The 21220-nt window shown below is 46.6% G+C and overlaps 1 protein-coding gene across 8 annotated transcripts in view; it reads left to right on the top strand.

Moving 5' to 3' along the window:
• Window positions 1-21220, top strand: part of CAPRIN1 (cell cycle associated protein 1) — a 590401-nt gene that overhangs the window by 183530 nt on the left and 385651 nt on the right. For all 8 annotated transcript variants that reach the window (XM_069221863.1, XM_069221858.1, XM_069221857.1 and 5 more), the window contains exons 6-7: window positions 3949-4031; window positions 4805-4972. In XM_069221863.1, coding sequence (XP_069077964.1) covers window positions 3949-4031; window positions 4805-4972 — 251 coding nt within the window. The remainder of the gene's footprint in view (window positions 1-3948; window positions 4032-4804; window positions 4973-21220) is intronic.

Genomic DNA, 21220 nt, shown 5'->3' with positions numbered 1-21220 from the left:
CCTCCCAAGGGGAGGGGGCCACAATCCTAACCCTATTGGGGGAATCCTCCATCTGCAAGATGGAGGATTTCTAAAAGTTAGTCACCTCAGCTCAGGACACCTTAGGGGCTGTCCTGACTGGCCAGTGACTCCTCCTTATTGTTCTCATTATTTTCTCCGGCCTTGCCGCCAAAAGTGGGGGCCGGGGCCGGAGGGGGCGGGCAACTCCACTAGCTGGAGTGCCCTGCTGGGCTGTGACAAAGGGGTGAGCCTTTGAGGCCCACCGCCAGGTGTTACAGCTCCTGCCTGGGGGAGGTGTTAGCATCTCCAGCCAGTGCAGGCTTTGTTACTGGCCTCAGAGTGACAAAGGAACTCTCCCCATGGGGCCAGCAACATGTCTTGGTCGTGGCAGGCTGCTGGAACCAGTCAGCCTACACTGAACAATTGGGTAAAATACAGGGGGCATCTCTAAGATGCCCTCTGTGTGCATTTTTTAATAAATCCAACACTGGCATCAGTGTGGGTTTATTATTCTGAGAAGTTTGATACTAAACTTCCCAGTATTCAGTGTAGCCATCATGGAGCTGTGGAGTTCGTTTTTGACAGACTCCCAGACCATATACTCTTATGGCTACCCTGCACTTACAATGTTTAAGGTTTTGCTTAGACACTGTAGGGGCATAGTGCTCATGCACAGGTGCCCTCACCTATGGTATAGTGCACCCTGCCTTAGGGCTGTAAGGCCTACTAGAGGGGTGACTTATCTATACTGCATAGGCAGTGTGAGGTTGGCATGGCACCCTGAGGGGAGTGCCATGTCGACTTACTCGTTTTGTTCTCATCGGCACACACAAGCTGGCAAGCAGTGTGTCTGTGCTGAGTGAGGGGTCCCCAGGGTGGCATAAGATATGCTGCAGCCCTTCGAGACCTTCCCTGGCATCAGGGCCCTTGGTACCAGGGGTACCAGTTACAAGGGACTTACCTGGATGCCAGGGTGTGCCAATTGTGGAATCAAAAGTACATTTTAATTGAAAGAACACTGGTGCTGGGGCCTGGTTAGCAGGGTCCCAGCACACTTCTCAGTCAAGTCAGTATCAGTATCAGGCAAAAAGTGGGGGGTAACTGCAACAGGGAGCCATTTCTTTACAGTAGCCATAAAAGTATGTGGTCTGGGAGTCTGTCAAAAACGAACTCCACAGCTCCATAATGGCTACACTGAATACTGGGAAGTTTGGTATCAAACTTCTCAGATTAATAAACCCACACTGATGCCAGTGTTGGATTTATTAAAAAATGCACACAGAGTGCATCTTAGAGATGCCCCCTGTATTTTACCCAATTCTTCAGTGCTGGACTGACTGGTCTGCTGAGAGACGAGTTTCTGACCCCATGTGGTGAGGGCCTTTGTGCTCTCTGGGGACAGAAACAAAAGCCTGCTCTGGGTGGAGGTGCTTCACACCTCCCCCTGCAGGAACTGTAACACCTAGCAGTGAGCCTCAAAGGCTCAAGCTTCGTGTTACAATGCCCCTGGGCACTCCAGCTAGTGGAAATGCCCGCCCCCTGGACACAGCCCCCACTTTTGGCGGCAAGTCCAGGAGAGATAATGAGAAAAACAAGGAGGAGTCACTGGCCAGTCAGGACAGCCCCGAAGGTGTCCTGAGCTGAGGTGACTCTGACTTTTAGAAATCCTCCATCTTGCAGATGGAGGATTCCCCCAATAGGATTAGGGATGTGCCCCCCTCCCCTCAGGGAGGAGGCACAAAGAGGGTGTAGCCACCCTCAGGGCTAGTAGCCATTGGCTACTGCCCTCCCAGACCTAAACACAACCCTAAATTCAGTATTTAGGGGCTCCCCAGAACCTAGGAAATCAGATTCCTGCAACCTAAGAAGAAGAGGACTGTTGAGCTGAAAAACCCTGCAGAAGAAGACGGAGACCTCAACTGCTTTGGCCCCAGCTCTACCAGCCTGTCTCCCCACTTCTAAAAGACACTGCTCTAGCGACGCTTTCCCCAGGACCAGCGACCTCTGAATCCTCAGAGGACTGCCCTGCTCTAGAAGGACCAAGAAACTCCCGAGGACAGCGGCTCTGTTCATCCACGACTGCAACTTTGTTTCCAAAGAAGCAACTTCAAGACAACTGCGTTTCCCGCCGGAAGCGTGAGACTTGCTACTCTGCACCCGACGCCCCCGGCTCGACTTGTGGAGAACAAACACTTCAGGGAGGACTCTCCGGCGACTACGAGACTGTGAGTAGCCAGAGTTGCCCCCCCTGAGCCCCCACAGCGACGCCTGCAGAGGGAATCCCGAGGCTCCCCCTGACAGCGACTGCCTGACTCCCAGATCCCGACGCCTGGAAAAGACTCTGCACCCGCAGCCCCCAGGACCTGAAAGATCGGAACTCCAGTGCAGGAGTGACCCCCCAGGAGGCCCTCTCCCTTGCCCAGGAGGCCCTCTCCCTTGCCCAGGAGGCCCTCTCCCTTGCCCAGGTGGTGGCTACCCAGAGGTCCCCCCCCTTGCCTGCCTGCATCGCTGAAGAGACCCCTTTGTCTCCCATTGATTTCAACGACAAACCCGACGCATGTTTGCACTCTGTACCCGGCTGCCCCCGTGCTGCTGAGGGTGTACTTTCTGTGCTAACTTGTGTCCCCCCCAGTGCCCTACAAAACCTCCTTGGTCTGCCCTCCGAAGACGCGGGTACCTACCTGCTGGCAGACTGGAACCGGGGCACCCCCTTCTCCATTGAAGGCTATGCGTTTTGGGCACTACTTTGACCTGTGCACCTGACCGGCCCTGAGTTGCTGGTGTGGTAACTTTGGGGTTGCTCTGAACCCCCAACGGTGGGCTACCTTGGACCCAAACTTGAACCCCGTAGGTGGTTTACTTACCTGCAAAAACTAACAAACACTTACTCCCCCTAGGAACAGTGAAAATTGCACTACGTGTCTAGTTTTGAAATAGCTATATGTGTTTTATTTGAAAAGTATATATGCTATTGTGATTATTCAAAGTTCCTAAAGTACTTACCTGTAATACCTTTCATCTGAAGTATTACATGTAAAATTTGAACCTGTGGTTCTTAAAATAAACTAAGAAAATATATTTTTTTTATACAAAAATCTATTGGCCTGGAATTGTCTGAGTGTGTGTTCCTCATTTATTGCTTGTATATGTACAACAAATGCTTAACACTACTCCTTTGATAAGCCTACTGCTCGACCACACTACCACAAAATAGAGCATTAGTATTCTCTTTTTGCCACTATCTTACCTCTAAGGGGAACCCTTGGACTCTGTGCATACTATTCCTTACTTTGAAATAGTGCATACAGAGCCGACTTCCTACACCTACTTAATGTGCAGTCAGGTTCAGATCATGCATATCTGTCCTGTATGCCTTGTGACCATAAAGAGCATGCTATTGCCTCTAGTCGATGAGGGATACAACTCCTGGCCTTGTCTATCCAGCAGCCTTAAACCTCCTTTCTGAACAAACATCTTTTCTAGTAGAGACTATATAACCGTAGATATTTTTACCAATCACCCCTCTCCCCGTTCTGTGGCATGGAGTCAGTCTATGGCGCAGGCATAGATCAGAAAGAAACTGATCTCGGCTTGTGGAGGTAAATGCAATCAAGTGTTTAACCTTATTAAAGCAAATGCTCAAATTAATTGACTTGGATAATCAAAATCGGTCATGAAAACAGGTATAGAAAATCAAAGCTATTGTATTCACTTAGTGTATTACAGAATAACTTACATTAGTAGGGGTACTGATGTCTGAATGAGCAGGGGTTAATGGGCTTTACCTGAGTGGGGGCGGTTGGGAGGGGTTGTAGGGGTAGATTGGTGGGGGAGGGCTATTTGTATTTTTTAGCTTTATTTGTGGTGTTGCACTTTAATGTATTATTGGATGAGTGTTTTTTTATGGGAACATTGGCTAATCTTTATTTGTTTTTGTTCAACTTTCAGGTTGAATGAACAATATGACCAAGCGACTATTCATCTGTGGGATCTTCTGGAAGCTAAAGATAAAACAGTTTGTGGAACAACTTGTAAGTGTAAAACACCTGACCCTGTTCTTAAAAAGGAACCTATATGTGATGATTCATTGTTCTTGTTTGTGATTACTTAACTTGGATTAGCAGCAGATTCTGCGTTGACACAACTGTACTGGTATGGGATTTCTTTGCAGTTCTGTGCAGTACTTGGCAAAGACAGAGTTGCAGAACAGAAGCTTGCTCAGCATTCAACCGGGCTCTTTGCTAGTGTTTTCTACTTCAGCAGTATTTGGTTGCTGATTGTTGAAAGGTTTTTTTTTTGTTGGTGCACTCTAGATGGTGGGAAAACTAGCTTTAGAGAATGGCTTAGAAAATGGAATGTGACTACTGTTGGGAAAAGCTGGTGGTTATTGTCTGTGGCTCATTGTTGCCTACCTCCAGGATATTGTATTCAGTACCATGCACTTTTTATGAAGGTGGTCAGCATTTTAGAGTTCAGCTGACTAAAATGTGCCCCTCCATTGCTCACGGAGTTCACTAACTGTTTAATAAGTTTTCAGTCTCTGGTGCATTGAGTGCACACAGTATTCTTTACCATTTCAGACTGAACAGAAAATCTGGGACTTTTGAGAGAATTGTTTTGAGGTACAGAAATATCACTTTGTATATATGAACAGTTGGCCTTTCAGAGTGGTAGACTTGCTATACACTAATGTCCTTATAGCCTTTATCGGATAATTCCATGTCCCCCTTAATATAATATTTTTTTTTTCCCCCTTGGGCAGGAACTGAAATATGTAATGCGTGTTTTACATTTTCTTTTCCAGACAATGCTCTTAAAGAAATAATTGAGAGGATTTTCCAGAGTGGCTACTTTGACAGTTCTAGTACCAGTCACCAAAATGGCTTATGTGAGGAAGAAGAGGCAGCCCCTGTACCTGAAGAAGAACCACCACAAGAAGAAGCTGTAGCAGCAGCAGCGGCGGCGGAGCCGGGTAGTTAAATACATTTGGTTATGCTATTTGTATGGTGCTGGGAGCATCCTGCCCGCTGAGCAGGCACATATTTGTACATGAATGCACATGCCGAAAATAATCCTGATTATCTGCTCATGCTGGAGTTCCCTTGCCCTCTGCTGGTATAACTTTCTCTTCTCCAGTGAGAAAACCCTTGTGCATTGAAGTTCTGCATTGCCCCAAGCGAAAACCTTGAATATATTTAATATTTACTAAACACAGTTCCTGCCTTTTTATTATTCAGCTTGGTAGCTTTGTTTACCCAGCATTGAAATGGGGTTTGAGATTTCTTCACTACCCTGGTATCCGGTTCCTAAAACATACTGTTGCTGTTTCCATGCACTCTTACTCCTTAATGTTTTAGTGGCTACTTGTCTTGCACATAGAAATCTGTTTCTTTCACTGTTTCTCTTCATAGCCTGATACTCAGCCTTTAATCGTTTAGTCGCATCCAAACAATTAAAGCACATTTCTAGTCTGCAACTATGTTGTTGTATCGGGTATTGATGTAAGGCTTACAGGCCTTGAAATGTAATGTTGTGTTTGGGCCCAGATTAAGTCAATCTAAAACCTTGTACTGCATTATAAAATGTTTGTATCTGCAACCGGATTGTGTTCGCTGTACTGAAGGAATGTTTCTAGCAAATTAAAGGTGCCAAAACCACTTTAATAGAAGTTTGAAACACCTCTTGAATACTATGATGACTTTGATTGGGATCCTGTAAACATGTCATGTGAGACTAGAATACACTGGCATCCAAGTGGTGGCATAGTACTGATACGGCATTTAGAACAGTATAATCCCTCAGTTATAGTACAAATACATCATCTATGGTGGAAAAAGTAATTTAAGCCAAATGGCACTGAGCTCATTACTTCCAGGCCTTCATCTTGCACATTTACACTCATCCCACGGGCGTGCAATAAAAAAAATAACCAAACCTGATAATATCCATTGCACCCTCCACCCTTGCTCAGACCTATACGGTTGAGGTTAGATTTTCTTTGTAGAGCCCAGGGCTGTTGTAAACTTGAATTTGAAATTTAGCTTTGGGTGGGACCATGACATGTGATAGATACTAGGCGAATGTCGTAAATGGAATGAGAAACTGGTCTGAGATGTGAAAATCAGGACATCCTCAAATTGTGAGCCAGTTGAAAATAAGAGGCCATAAATTAGGAAGACCAAAACGTTTTAAATGAGTTAAATACAGTGCAACTAAAAAGGTAAGAGGCGAATGATTTGCCATCTGCAAAAGTCCTACATTTTTGTAGGCTATGGTGAAAGATGCATAAATCTAAAATTGACATCATGGACAAATTATAGATATGTGGCCACTTACTAAACACATTGGCTGCGTCTACAATTATGTCGGTCTTGCCTATACAAGCATTTTACTTTGAAAAATTTAAGCTCCGTGTTCACGTACCTATTTTGTTTTTTCCCTGTTCTACGTAGTTCCCAACTTCTTCAAATACCCTTGCACACTTTGGAGATCTATAAACCCACAGCATTTTGGTACATTTGTGTCAAGTGCCTTAATATGAAGAAATAATTTATTATTTTAGCTGTTGTAAAGCATTACTTGTTAATCGTTTTTAGTTTTTGTTTTTAAATTCATGTAGTAGGCAGTGCACATTTTGCTCAGATTCAAACATTTGTGCTGAAATAAATGGTTAAATAGCTAATGTTTTGGCAATGTTCACTTGGTTCGTGTATTTGTAGATAATGTGCTTGTGTAGTTCAAGTACATTTGCAGTTTTAAAGTGTGATTTGAAACCCTGCAGTCAAATAAACATAATTGTACTTTAAATGTAATTCTGGCTCTTTTGATCACTTAAGCCTTTCGCCAAAATCCATTACTGCACAATCAACAGTTCTTAAACTTTTCAAAGTGACTTGTGATGCTTCTCGGTCTTTACCTCAAACATCCAAACTGCAGAAAATGCCTGGAATAGATTGGTGGTTTGGCTTTCCAGGTTGTCCAAGCTGTGCTTGTTTGGGTTCAAGGGTAGTACTTGTTCTTGGTTTTCGCAGCGCATGATTGATAGTTGTTCTCTGTGACGCAGATAGAAATTACAGTGCAGGGTTGTGCACTCGCACCACTTAGTTGTACCTATTGCACAAAAACTACTGTAAATGGCGCTCACGCCTCTAGATATCTAAATTTATTTTTCTTTTTACTATCTCAAAAACCACTGACCTGATTTACACCAAATAAGAAAGGCTTCTTTCTGGACCAAAAGCTGCTTTTATGCCAAGTTTGGTGTAATTCTATTTAGCAGTTTAGTGTTCAAAATCCCTGTAAGAAACTATCATGGGAAACAACTTTTTTTTTGACCCCTTCCCCCCCCTTATTTCTCTGCACCCACTTGACGGAGCACCCCAAAACTTCCCATGCATAACTAGATTCTGGGAACACCTTTGTTCGATGGCATATGTTGCTGCAGATACACATGTTTGGCACAGTCCGCTGCCTGGTGTTGGGCTTGGAGTATTACAAGTTGTTTTTCTTCGAAGAAGTCTTTTTTGGTCACGGGACCGAAGGACTCCTCCCTCTTCGGCTCCATTGCGCATGGGCGTCGACTCCATCTTAGATTGTTTTTTTCCGCTGTCGGGTTCGGACGTATTCCTTTTCGCTCCGTGTTTCGGTTCGGAAAGTTAGTCAGAATCTCGGAAGAAAGCGTCGGTATTGTTCCGTTCGGTATCGGGATAGTTAGGTACATCGACACCGATCATCGGAAGACTTTGGGGTAGCTTCGATTCCCCCATCGGGGCCTTGTCGGCCCGACCGCGTGCGACATCGAAGCCGATGGAACGGACCCCGTTCCGTTTCTGCCCAAAATGTCACAGTAAGTATCCTTATACAGATCAGCACTTGGTCTGTAACTTGTGCTTGTCCCCCGAGCACAAGGAGGATACCTGTGAGGCCTGTCGAGCCTTCCGGTCCAGAAAAACACTCCGGGACCGAAGAGCCAGGCGTCTACAAATGGCGTCCACGCCGACAAAACAACGTTTCGACGACGAAGAGGAAACATTCTCGGTTCCGGACTCAGAATCCGGAGACTCCGACGTCGAACAACAGCAACAAACTGTGAGTAAGACGTCAAAGTAAAACCATCGACAAAACGAAAGCCCAGGGGACGCCACTGCCAACAGGCCATGGCTCGACCCATAAAACAGGCGACCCGTCGAAGGCGCCGAAAAAGGGCACGCCCATAGCGAAGACACCCGACTCCGGTCGAGGGACCGCCATGGAGCAACCTCGGAGCCGAGAAAGCGGCTCCGAGAGACAAAAACAAGATACCGGCACCGAAAAACATCGGCACCGAAAATCCATGCCGAAAGGAACAAAAATTCTGTCGGTGCCGAAACCGAAAAAAGATTATCTCTCGGCGCCGAAAAATACCACACCTTCATCCTACTCAGAGGAACAAGGAATAAGTGGCCAGATGCACAGATTTGGACAAGAGCTCCAAAGTGTAGAATCAGACTACACACAAAAGAGACTGTACATCCAGCAAGACACAGGGAAGATATCAACCCTTCCCCCAATAATGAGGAAAAGAAGGATCAGTCTCCTCAAGGATGACGCACAACCACAAGCCAAAGTGGTTAAAAAAGTCACGCCTCCGCCCTCTCCACTACAACAGGCATCGCCGGCACAAACACCGCCACAAATGCACTCACCAGCGCAAACTACCATAAGTCAAGATAATCAGGATCAAGACGCTTGGGACCTATACGACACCCCAGTGTCGGACAATGATCCAGATTCATACCCTACAAAGCCGTCACCGCCAGAGGACAGTACCTCATACTCACAACTGGTGGCTAGGGCTGCAGAATTCCACAATGTCCAACTGCATTCCGATCCTATAGAGGATGATTTTTTATTTAACACCCTCTCGGCTACACATAGCCAATATCAATGTCACCCAATGCTACCGGGGATGTTACGGCACGCAAAACAAATTTTTGAAGAGCCCGTAAAATCAAGAGCCATCACCCCAAGGGTGGATAAAAAATACAAACCACCACCCACAGATCCAGTGTTTATTACTTTGCAGTTACCACCTGACTCCGTAGTAGTAGGGGCAGCTCGCAAAAGAGCAAATTCCCATACATCTGGCGACGCCCCACCTCCGGACAAAGAAAGCAGAAAATTTGATGCGGCAGGGAAAAGAGTAGCATCACAGGCAGCCAACCAGTGGCGCATCGCAAATTCTCAAGCGCTGCTGGCCAGATATGACCGCGCTCACTGGGATGAGATGCAACTTCTCGTACACCATCTTCCCCAAGAATACCAAAAAAGGGCGCAGCAAATAGTTGAAGAGGGACAAACGATCTCAAACAATCAAATCCGCTCTTCACTGGACGCAGCAGATACTGCAGCGAGAACAGTCAACACTGCTGTCACCATAAGGAGACACGCTTGGCTCCGCACTTCAGGCTTCAAACCTGAAATCCAGCAGGCTGTCCTTAATATGCCCTTCAATGAAAAACAACTTTTTGGCCCTGAAGTGGACACAGCCATTGAAAAACTTAAAAAGGACACAGACACGGCCAAGGCCATGGGCGCACTCTACTCCCCGCAGAGCAGAGGCTCTTTTAGAAAAACTCCATTTAGAGGGGGGTTTCGTGGCCAACCCACAGACACCACCAGCCAACAAACAAGAACCACACCATATCAGGGTTCCTTCCAAAGGGGAGGTTTCAGGGGATATAGAGGGGGTCAATTCCCAAGGAGTAGGGGAAGATTCCAGACTCCAAAAACACCTCCACCTAAACAGTGACTTTCAAGTCACGCAACCCCTTCACTCAACACCAGTGGGGGGAAGACTAAGCCAATTCTACCAATCTTGGCAACAGATTACAACAGACAATTGGGTATTAGCAATAATCCAACATGGCTATTGCATAGAATTCCACAAATTCCCACCAAACATCCCTCCCAAAACACGCAAAATGTCACCACAACATTTAGAACTTTTAGGACTAGAAGTTCAAGCACTACTGCAAAAGGATGCAATAGAGTTAGTACCAGTACAACAAAAAAACACAGGAGTTTACTCCCTGTACTTTCTAATTCCAAAAAAAGACAAAACATTAAGACCAATATTAGATCTCAGGACACTAATTACCTACATCATATCGGACCATTTTCACATGGTCACACTACAAGACATCATTCCACTGCTCAAACAGCAAGATTACATGACCACATTAGACCTAAAGGATGCGTACTTTCATATACCAATACACCCTTCTCACAGAAAGTACCTACGGTTCGTATTCAAAGGAATACATTACCAATTCAAAGTGTTGCCATTCGGAATAACAACTGCACCAAGAGTGTTCACAAAATGTCTAGCAGTAGTAGCAGCACACATCAGGAGACAACAGATACATGTGTTCCCTTACCTAGACGATTGGCTTATCAAGACCAACACAGTAAAAAAATGTGCAAACGACACCACATGTGTCATACAAACCCTTCACAAACTGGGGTTTTCCATCAACTATACAAAATCACACCTAGAACCGTGTCAGACACAACAATATCTAGGAGCAATCATCAACACATCAAAAGGAATTGCCACTCCAAGTCCACAAAGAGTGCAGGCATTCCACAAGGTAATAAGTGCTATGTTTCCAAACCAAAAGATACAAGCAAAATTTGTGCTAAAACTTCTAGGCATGATGTCATCATGCATAGCCATTGTCCCAAACGCAAGACTACACATGCGACCCTTACAACAGTGTCTAGCATCACAATGGTCACAGGCACAGGGTCAACTTCAAGATCTGGTGTTGGTAGACCGCCAAACATACCTCTCGCTTCTATGGTGGAACAGCAAAAATTTAAACAAAGGGCGGACATTTCAGGACCCAGTGCCTCAATACGTTATAACAACAGATGCTTCCATGACAGGGTGGGGAGCACACCTCAATCACCACAGCATTCAAGGACAATGGGATATACACCAAACAAAATTTCATATCAATTACCTAGAACTGTTAGCAGTATTTCTAGCGTTAAAAGCCTTCCAACCCATAATAACACACAAATACATTCTTGTCAAAACAGACAACATGACAACAATGTATTATTTAAACAAACAAGGAGGAACACACTCAACACAATTGTGCCTCCTAACACAAAAAATTTGGCAGTGGGCGATTCACAACAACATTCGCCTAATAGCACAATTTATTCCAGGAATACAAAACCAACTAGCAGACAACCTTTCGCGAGACCACCAACAAGTCCACGAATGGGAAATTCACCCCCAAGTTCTGAACAAGTACTTTCAAATTTGGGGAACACCCCAGATAGATTTGTTCGCAACAAAAGAAAACTCAAAATGCCAAAACTTCGCATCCAGGTACCCACACCGCGAATCACAAGGCAATGCTCTATGGATGAGTTGGTCAGGGATATTTGCATACGCTTTTCCCCCTCTCCCTCTCCTTCCATATCTAGTAAACAAGTTGAGTCAAAACCAACTCAAACTCATACTGATAGCACCCACATGGGCAAGACAACCTTGGTATACAACTCTACTAGACCTTTCACTAGTACCGCATGTCAAACTACCCAACAGACCAGATCTGTTAACACAACACAAACAACAGATCAGGCATCCAAACCCAGCATCATTGAATCTGGCAATTTGGCTCCTGAAATCCTAGAATTCGGACACTTAGACCTCACTCAAGAATGCATGGAGGTCATAAAACAAGCTAGAAAATCTTCCACTAGACACGGCTATGCATCTAAGTGGAAAAGATTTGTTTACTACTGCCATGCCAATCAAATACAACCATTACATGCCTCTACGAAAGACATAGTAGGATACTTACTACATTTGCAAAAAGCAAATCTCGCTTTTTCATCTATAAAAATACACCTCGCAGCAATATCTGCTTACCTGCAAACTACTCATTCATCGTCTCTATTTAGAATACCAGTTATTAAAGCATTCATGGAAGGGCTAAAAAGAATTATACCACCAAGAACACCACCAGTTCCTTCATGGAATCTTAACATCGTCTTAACAGGACTCATGGGTCCACCTTTCGCACCCATGCATTCCTGTGAAATGCAATATCTAACCTGGAAAGTCGCATTTCTCATTGCAATCACATCCCTCAGAAGAGTAAGTGAAATACAGGCATTTACCATACAAGAACCATTTATTCAAATACACAACAATAAAATAGTTCTAAGAACAAATCCAAAATTTCTGCCAAAAGTAATCTCACCATTCCATTTAAATCAAACAGTAGAATTGCCAGTGTTCTTCCCACAACCAAATTCCGTGGCTGAAAGGGCACTACATACATTAGACATCAAAAGAGCACTAATGTACTACATTGACAGAACAAAGCTAATCAGGAAAACAAAACAACTGTTCATAGCTTTTCAAAAACCACACATAGGAAATCCAATCTCTAAACAAGGCATTGCTAGATGGATAGTCAGATGTATTCAAACATGCTATCTTAAAGCCAAAAGAGAATTGCCTATTACACCAAAGGCACACTCAACCAGAAAGAAAGGTGCTACAATGGCCTTTCTAGGAAACATTCCTATGAGCGAAATATGTAAGGCTGCAACCCGGTCTACGCCTCATACGTTTACTAAACACTACTGTGTAGACGTACTAAATGCACAACAAGCTACAGTGGGCCAAGCTGTACTAAGAACATTATTCCAAACTACTTCAACTCCTACAGGCTAAACCACCGCTTTTAGGGGAGGTAACTGCTTTATAGTCTGTGCCAAACATGTGTATCTGCAGCAACATATGCCATCGAACTGAAAATGTCACTTACCCAGTGTACATCTGTTCGTGGCATTAGTCGCTGCAGATTCACATGTACCCTCCCACCTCCCCGGGAAGCCTGTAGCCGTTTAGAAGTAGATCATAAATCTTAAACTTCTGTACATTTGTAAATAATTATTATAAACTCTTAACGTACATACATATTCACTCCATTGCATGGGCACTATTTATAGCAAACAACTCCATCCTCACCCTCTGCGGGGAAAACAATCTAAGATGGAGTCGACGCCCATGCGCAATGGAGCCGAAGAGGGAGGAGTCCTTCGGTCCCGTGACCAAAAAAGACTTCTTCGAAGAAAAACAACTTGTAATACTCCGAGCCCAACACCAGGCAGCGGACTGTGCCAAACATGTGAATCTGCAGCGACTAATGCCACGAACAGATGTACACTGGGTAAGTGACATTTTCATTTTGAGCATTTTGTCAAGATCTGTCAAACGGCATCAAAGATATAGGCATGTAAAAAACGCTTTTTGTATGGAAAAATGGTCCTAATTATGACTACTATTGACCGCCAGTAAGTGTTTGTGTGCATATATATTACTGAAAAACAAAGGTTACAGGAACATTATAGTTAAGTTGTGAATTTACATCAATGATATCAAAGATGCCATAAGTGCTGTAATTTGTGGTGTAATTAGCGCATACCAAGGCACGAGTTACTTTAGGGCAGGAGTTATAGTTATTTGAAATAAGTCAAACCTCTGAATTTATATGGTTTTTGTAAGAGTAAATTCAGAACCTAACTAGAACGTCCCTGTAACTTTTTTTTACTATTTTGTAAAAAAATTTATGTACAGTAATTTAAATTTCTGTACATTAATCCAACCACCACTGCGCACATCCTATGACCATGCAAGGCAGGGGTTAGTCGCAGGGTGTAGGAAGTTGGCTCTGTATGCACTATTTCAAAGTAAGGAATAGTATGCACAGAGTCCAAGGGTTCCCCTTAGAGGTAAGATAGTGGCAAAAAGAGATAATACTAATGCTCTATTTTGTGGTAGTGTGGTCGAGCAGTAGGCTTATCAAAGGAGTAGTGTTAAGCATTTGTTGTACATACACACAGGCAATAAATGAGGAACACACACTCAGACAAATTCAGCCATTAGGTTTTGTTATAGAAAAATATATTTTCTTAGTTTATTTTAAGAACCACAGGTTCAAATTCTACATGTAATATCTCATTTGAAAGGTATTGCAGGTAAGTACTTTAGGAACTTTGAATCATTACATTAGCATGTATACTTTTTACATAAAACACAAATAGCTGTTTTAAAAGTGGGCACTTAGTGCAATTTTCACAGTTCCTGGGGGAGGTAAAGTATTGTTATTTTTAGCAGGTAAGTAAATCACTTACAGGTCACAGTTTTGGGTCCAAGGTAGCCCACCGTTGGGGGTTCAGAGAAACCCCAAAGTTACCACACCAGCAGCTCGGGGCCGGTCAGGTGCAGAGGTCAAAGAGGTGCCCAAAACACATAGGCTTCAATGGAGAGAAGGGGGTGCCCCGGTTCCAGTCTGCCAGCAGGTAAGTACCCGCGTCTTCGGAGGGCAGACCAGGGGCGGCCGGGTGCTGTGTGCAAACAAGCGTTGGGTTCTCTGTAGATTTCAATGGGAGACCAAGGGGTCTCTTCAGCGGTGCAGGCAGGCAAGGGGGGGGGGGCTCCTCGGGGTAGCCACCACCTGGGCAAGGGAGAGGGCCTCCTGGGGGTCACTCCTGCACAGAAGTTCAGTTCCTTCAGGTGCTGGGGGCTGTGGGTGCAGGGTCTTTTCCAGCCGTCGGGACTTTAGGTTCAGGCAGTCGTGGTCAGGGGGAGCCTCGGGATTCCCTCTGCAGGCGTCGCTGTGGGGGCTCAGGGGGGACAACTTTGGTTACTCACGGTCTCGGAGTCGCCGGAGGGTCCTCCCTGAGGTGTTTGTTCTCCACCAGTCGAGTCGGGGTCGCCGGGTGCAGTGTTGCAAGTCTCACGCTTCTTGCGGGGATTTGCAGGGGTCTTTAAATCTGCTCCTCTGTAACAAAGTTGCAGTTCTTTTGGAGCAGTGCCGCTGTCCTCAGGAGTTTCTTGTCTTTCTTGAAGCAGGGCAGTCCTCTGAGGATTCAGAGGTCGCTGGTCCTTTGGAAAGCGTCGCTGGAGCAGCTTTCTTTGGAAGGCAGGAGACAGGCCAGTAAGACTGGGGCCAAAGCAGTTGGTTTCTTCTGTTCTTCTTCTGCAGGGTTTTTTCAGCTCAGCAGTCCTCTTCTTGTAGTTTCAGGAATCTCAATTCTTAGGTTCAGGGGAGCCCTTAAATACTAAATTTAAGGGCGTGTTTAGGTCTGGGGGGTTAGTAGCCAATGGCTACTAGCCCTGAGGGTGGGTACACCCTCTTTGTGCCTCCTCCCAAGGAGAGGGGGTCACATCCCTAATCCTATTGGGGGTCACCTCCATCTGGAAGATGGAGGATTTCTAAAAGTTGGAGTCACTTCAGCTCAGGACACCTTAGGGGCTGTCCTGACTGGCCAGTGACTCCTCCTTGTTATTCTCATTATTTCCCCCGGCCTTGCCGCCAAAAGTGGGGCTGTGGCCGGAGGGGGCGGGCAACTCCACTAGCTGGAGTGCCCTGTGGTGCTGGAACAAAGGGGGTGAGCCTTTGAGGCTCACCGCCAGGTGTCACAGCTCCTGCCTGGGGGAGGTGTTAGCATCTCCACCCAGTGCAGGCTTTGTTACTGGCCTCAGAGTGACAAAGGCACTCTCCCCATGGGGCCAGCAACATGTCTCGGTTGTGGCAGGCTGCTGGAACCAGTCAGCCTACATAGATAGTCGGTTAAGGTTTCAGGGGGCACCTCTAAGGTGCCCTCTGGGGTGTATTTTACAATAAAATGTACACTGGCATCAGTGTACATTTATTGTGCTGAGAAGTTTGATACCAAACTTCCCAGTTTTCAGTGTAGCCATTATGGTGCTGTGGAGTTTGTGTTCGACAAACTCCCAGACCATATACTCTTATGGCTACCCTGCACTTACAATGTCTAAGGTTTTGCTTAGACACTGTAGGGGCACAGTGCTCATGCACTGGTGCCCTCACCTATGGTTTAGTGCACCCTGCCTTAGGGCTGTAAGGCCTGCTAGAGGGGTGACTTATCTATACTGGCATATGCAGTAAGAGGCTGGCATGGCACCCTGAGGCGAGTGCCATGTCGACTTACCCATTTTCTTCTCACCGCACACACAAGCTGGCAAGCAGTGTGTCTGTGCTGAGTGAGGGGTCTCCAGGGTGGCATAAGACATGCTGCAGCCCTTAGAGACCTTCCCTGGCATCAGGGCCCTTGGTACAAGGGACTTAGCTGGATGCCAGGGTGTGCCAATTGTGGATACAAAAGTACAGGTTAGGGAAAGAACACTGGTGCTGGGGCCTGGTTAGCAGGCCTCAGCACACTTTCAATTCAAAACATAGCATCAGCAAAGGCAAAAAGTCAGGGGGTAACCATGCCAAGGAGGCATTTCCTTACACAGGGCCTGACCTGCACCAAAGCCCCATAACCACCCAACCCAGCACTATGCACAGCCAAATGGGTATGAGAATAGGTGTGAGGGTGTCTCTGGTTAGGAGTGGGTGCGTGAGGGTCTGAGTGGTTCTGTAAATGGATGTGTTGGTCTGAGTGGGTGCTTGGGGGGGTCTGAGTGGTCTTTGAATGGGGGCGCGTGAGTGTCTGAGAGGGTGGGGTTTGTTAGTGGGTGCGTGAGGGTCTTAGTGGGTGTGAGTGCTACTATGAGTGTATGAATGACCTGTTTTTCTTTTTTGGGCTGATATTCGTTTCAACGTTACACAGAGGGGGCTGCTCTGAGCACTGCGATGTATTCGCAAATATCGAGCACTGTGGAAAAAATATTATCTGATAGAGACTTCTAGTTGCAGATTCCTTACCTTTGAGTTTCCCCAGGCATCAGTTTAGATATTTATGTTCGAGCAGTACCTCTATGTGCTGTCGGGTGGCGTTGGTCGATTCCGTTGGCATCGTGTTCGCCGTGATGACATTGCGGTTGTATATAGGCACCACCCCGGCATGCTGACCTCAGTTCTTTTCTTTCCATGCCAGCCTACGCACAGATCCGGAGAGTGCTACCTCAGCCATTTTTTTTGAATGACAACACTTTTGTCAAATTCTTTTTGACAAGGTTGTGGATGTGTCGAGGGATGTCCTGCAAGACCGGTTTTAAGCCCTGCGACTCCTGTCACTAAATGTTGTCTGACTGATCCGTACCTCGTGTGTATTTGGTGCCTGGAGCATGATCACAACCCGAAGTAGTCTTTGACTGTCGGGACATGAACCTGAAAGCTTTGAGGGAGTGTCCCTAAAGCTCTTGGCAGCCTGACACTTAACTCCACGGCACGCATGGTCTCGTTCGGAGGAAAGGCTTGAGACCAGCTGCGGAGTCACCACCACTCTTCGCAGAAAGGAGACCCTCGGCGGCACAGGGGCGGCTGGGTGCAGAGTGCAAACAGGCGTCTGGTTTCTGATAGGAATCAATGGGGAGACCCGGGGGTCTCTTCAGCGATGCAGGCAGGCACGGGGGGGGTACTCTGGGTAGCCACCACCTGGGCTAGGCAGAGGGTTACCTGGGGGTCGCTCCTGCACTGAGTTCGGTCCCTTCAGGTCCTGGGGGCTGTGGGTGCAGTGCTGGTTCCAGGCGTCGGGTTCCTTGTAGCAGGCAGTTGCGGTCAGGTGGGGCCTCTGGATTTCCTCTGCAGGCGTCACTGTGGGGGCTCAGGAAGGTCAACTCTGGCTACTCACAGGCTCGCAGTCGCTGGGGAGTCCTCCCTGTAGTGTGTTTTCCGCAGGTCGAGCCGGGGGCGTCTGGTGCCGAGTGGGAAGTCTCAAGCTTCCGGCGGGAGACGTGTGGTCTTTAAAAGTTGCTTCTTTGTTGCAGATAGTTGCAGTTTCTTGAACAGGGCCGCTGTTCTCTGGAGCTTCTTGGTCCTTTAGATTCAGGGTAGTCCTCTGAGGCTTCAGAGGTCGCTGGACCCTTTTGGATGCGTCGCTGTCCCTTCCTGGACAATTGGCTGTTGAAGGCAAACTCGCCTCAGTCGTCTCCCACCTCCAGACTATGGCGAACCTTTTGCATTCGCTGGGGTTCACTATCAATGTGCCAAAGTCACACCTGACTCTTCAGACGCTCCCTTTCATCGGAGCTGTTCTGAATACAATGCAGTTTCAGGCATATCCTCCCGAAAAGCATGTCCAGGATATTCGGGCTATGATACCGATGTTTCAGCCTCTATCGTGGATTTCGGTAAGAATGACTGAGTGCTACGCCTCATGGCATCCTGCATCCTGCTAGTTCAAAAGGCCAAATGGCATATGCACACTCCGCAGTGGGACCTAAAGTCCATATCTCGAAACAAACTGCAAGAGACCTGCAGTGGTGGTTAACGAATCAGTATTTGGTCAAAGGCAGATCCCTCTCCTTTCCCCAACCAGATCTTAGTCGTGACAGATGAATCACTTCTGGGATCGGGTGGCCACATGAGGGAGGCGGAGATCAGAGGCCTCTGGTCTCCGGTGGCAACCTGGCTCCATATCAATCAGCTGGCGCTCCGAGCGATTCGACTAGCATTAAAAGCATTCGTTCCCTCAAGGGGAAAAGCAGTGCAAGTGTTCAGACAACACCACTGCCATGTGGTGCTGCAACAATCAAGATGGAGTGGGGTCGTGGACCCTTTGTCAAGAGGCTCTTTGCCTTTGGACTTGGCTGGAGCATCCGGGCATTTCCCTGGTGGTTCAACACCTGGTGGGCTCCTTGAATGCCAGAGCAGACTAACTCAGCCAACGTTGCGTGGTTGATCACGAATGGTGTCTCCATCCGCAGGTGGCGCAAGGTTTTTTCCTACAGTGTGGAGAACATTGGGTAGACTTGTTTGCCTCTGTAGAGAACGTGCAGTATCAGCTGTTTTAGTTTCTAAGGCGGCACTCGCTCGGCGACGCCTTTCGTCGCAAGTGGAATTCAGGCCTCCTGTATGCCTTTCTGTAAATACCACTTCTGCCCAGAGTTCTGAACATCAGGCAACATCGGGCCCAAGTTAATCTGGTGGCTCCGGACTGGGCACGAAGTGTCTGGTATCCTGAGCTGTTGAGCAGGGCCATAGCTCCTCTGATATGACTGCCTCTTCGAGAGGATCTTCTGTCGCAGCAGCAGGGGAGGGTCCTTCATCCAAACCTGTCCACCCACCGCCTCCTTGCGTGGAGATTGAGCGGCAACAGTTGACGTCTTTTGACCTGCCACCTGAAGTCTGTAACTTTATCTTGGCAGCCAGGTGTCCCTCAACCAAAATCGTATACGCCTGTCTTTGTAAGAAATTTGTGGCATGGTGCATCGCCAAATCTGTCGATCCTCTATCTGCTTCTTTCTCAAGTCCTCCTCTTTATTCTTGCCCAGCAGTATTCCACCTGGGCACTCAAGGGAAATCTTTCTGCTATCTCTGCTTTTTTTTTTTTTTTTTTAGGTTACCAGATCAGCCTTATTTACATCTCCTATTGTTGGGAGTTTTCTTAAAGGCCTCACTCATTTCTTTCCTCCTCTCCCATTTTATCATGCCTTAATGGGACCTAAACCTGGTATTAACATATCTAATGTGTGCCCTGTTTGATGCCGCTTTACAACTACCCTTTACAGCTCTTAACCATCAAGACTGTCTTTAGTTGCCATTACTATGCCCGCAGAGTAAGTGAGCTCCAGGCTCTGTCATCTAAGCCACCTTTCCTGGCAATTCATCCTGACAAAGTGGTACTTCGAACAAGGGCTTCTGTCCTACCTAAAATAGTGACACCCTTCCATGTCAGGCAGTCCATCACCTTGCCTACCTTTTTATGCACCCCCCATCCCTCTCATGCAGAGGAGACACTCCACCGCTGGACCCAAAAAGAGCGTTGGCGTTCTACCATGATTGTACAAAAGACTTCCGGGTGGACTATCAACTCTGTAGGATATGTGAGTGCAAAGAAGGGGGAGGGGGTACAGAAGAGGACCGTTTCACAATGGGTGCTCTTATGCATCAAAATGTGCTACGCTCTGGCTAAGAAGCAACCTCCTGAAGGTTTGCGTGCTCACTTCACCAGAGCTACTGCTTCTGCCACAGCGCTTGCATGGGACGTTCCAGTCTTAGACATCGGTCAGGCAGCGACGTGGCCATCTCTGCCCACCTTTTCCAATCACTACTGCCCGGACAGTCCGGTCCGAAGGGACGGCTACTTTGGCAGTTTGGTCCGAAGGGACGGCTACTTTGGCAGTTTGGTCCGAAGGGACGGCTACTTTGGCAGTTTGGTCCGAAGGGACGGCTACTTTGGCAGTTTGGTCCTGCAGGACTTCTTGGTGTGATGTTGGTTCGTAGCCCACCACAGGGAATGGCATTGCTCAGGTATCTATTCAAAGGTAAGGAATTTGCAACTAGAAGTCTCTATCAGATGTAAAAGTTTCTTACCTTCGGTAACGATAGATCTGGTAGAGACCTATTCTAATTGCAGATTCCTTACCGATACGCCAATCCTCCCTGCACTGCAAACTGATTTCTTGGGACAGGAACTTCCCCTTTAATGGCCCTAGGTTTGGCACTCCACCCTGGGCTTCGTGGCTCTGTGCTACTGGCGTGGAAAGTAATGAAAAGAAACTGACAGCGCGCCAGGGTGGCGTCAGTATACGAACGCAATGTCATCAGAGAACACGATGCACGCAGTTACTTCTCAAAGGAAAATCTCCAGATCCAGACTGACGCCCACGGAAATTCAAAGGTAAGGAATCTGCAACTAGAATGTCTCTACCAGATACATTGTTAATGAAGGCAAGTAACTTGTACTTGAAGAACATAATTTCACTCTTGCAGACCCTTACATTGCAGCTCTGGGGTTAGGCTACCTCCATCATTACACCTTATACCATTTATCAAATGTAAGCGTTTTTTTGTCTGTCCTATGTCTTTGTACCGTTAGACGAGCCTTCACAACATTTTCCCAAAAAAGTATGGCAGTGATTCTTGTTGCGCACTGAACGTTTTAGGGTGATCTGTCAAGCGGGCTGAGAAAAGTGAAGGGGGGGGGGGTCAAAAAAAGTTGTTGATAATGTTAATTCCTTTAGTCCCTTTAGACACTATTACAGCCCAAACCACTGGACAGAATTGCACCAAATGTGGCAGAAAGCTAGCTTTCGGCACACAGATTACGCTTTGACTTATTTGGTGTGAATGCATCCAGTAGTTTTGGAGATATTAAAGGGAAAATAAATTTGTATATCTAGGGATGCGTTTCACAAAAAGACTAACTAGTGCAGGGAAATGCACTGCTCTGAAAGGCTGCCAGCACTTCAAACCAGGAAGTGTTGGCAGCCATCTTTGGGACTCTGCTTCAG

This window comes from Pleurodeles waltl, chromosome 3_1, assembly GCF_031143425.1.
Source record: "Pleurodeles waltl isolate 20211129_DDA chromosome 3_1, aPleWal1.hap1.20221129, whole genome shotgun sequence".
NCBI classification, from domain to species: domain Eukaryota; kingdom Metazoa; phylum Chordata; class Amphibia; order Caudata; family Salamandridae; genus Pleurodeles; species Pleurodeles waltl.
The sequence above is the reverse complement of the archived record's forward strand: the minus strand, read 5'-3'. Positions and strand labels throughout refer to the sequence as shown.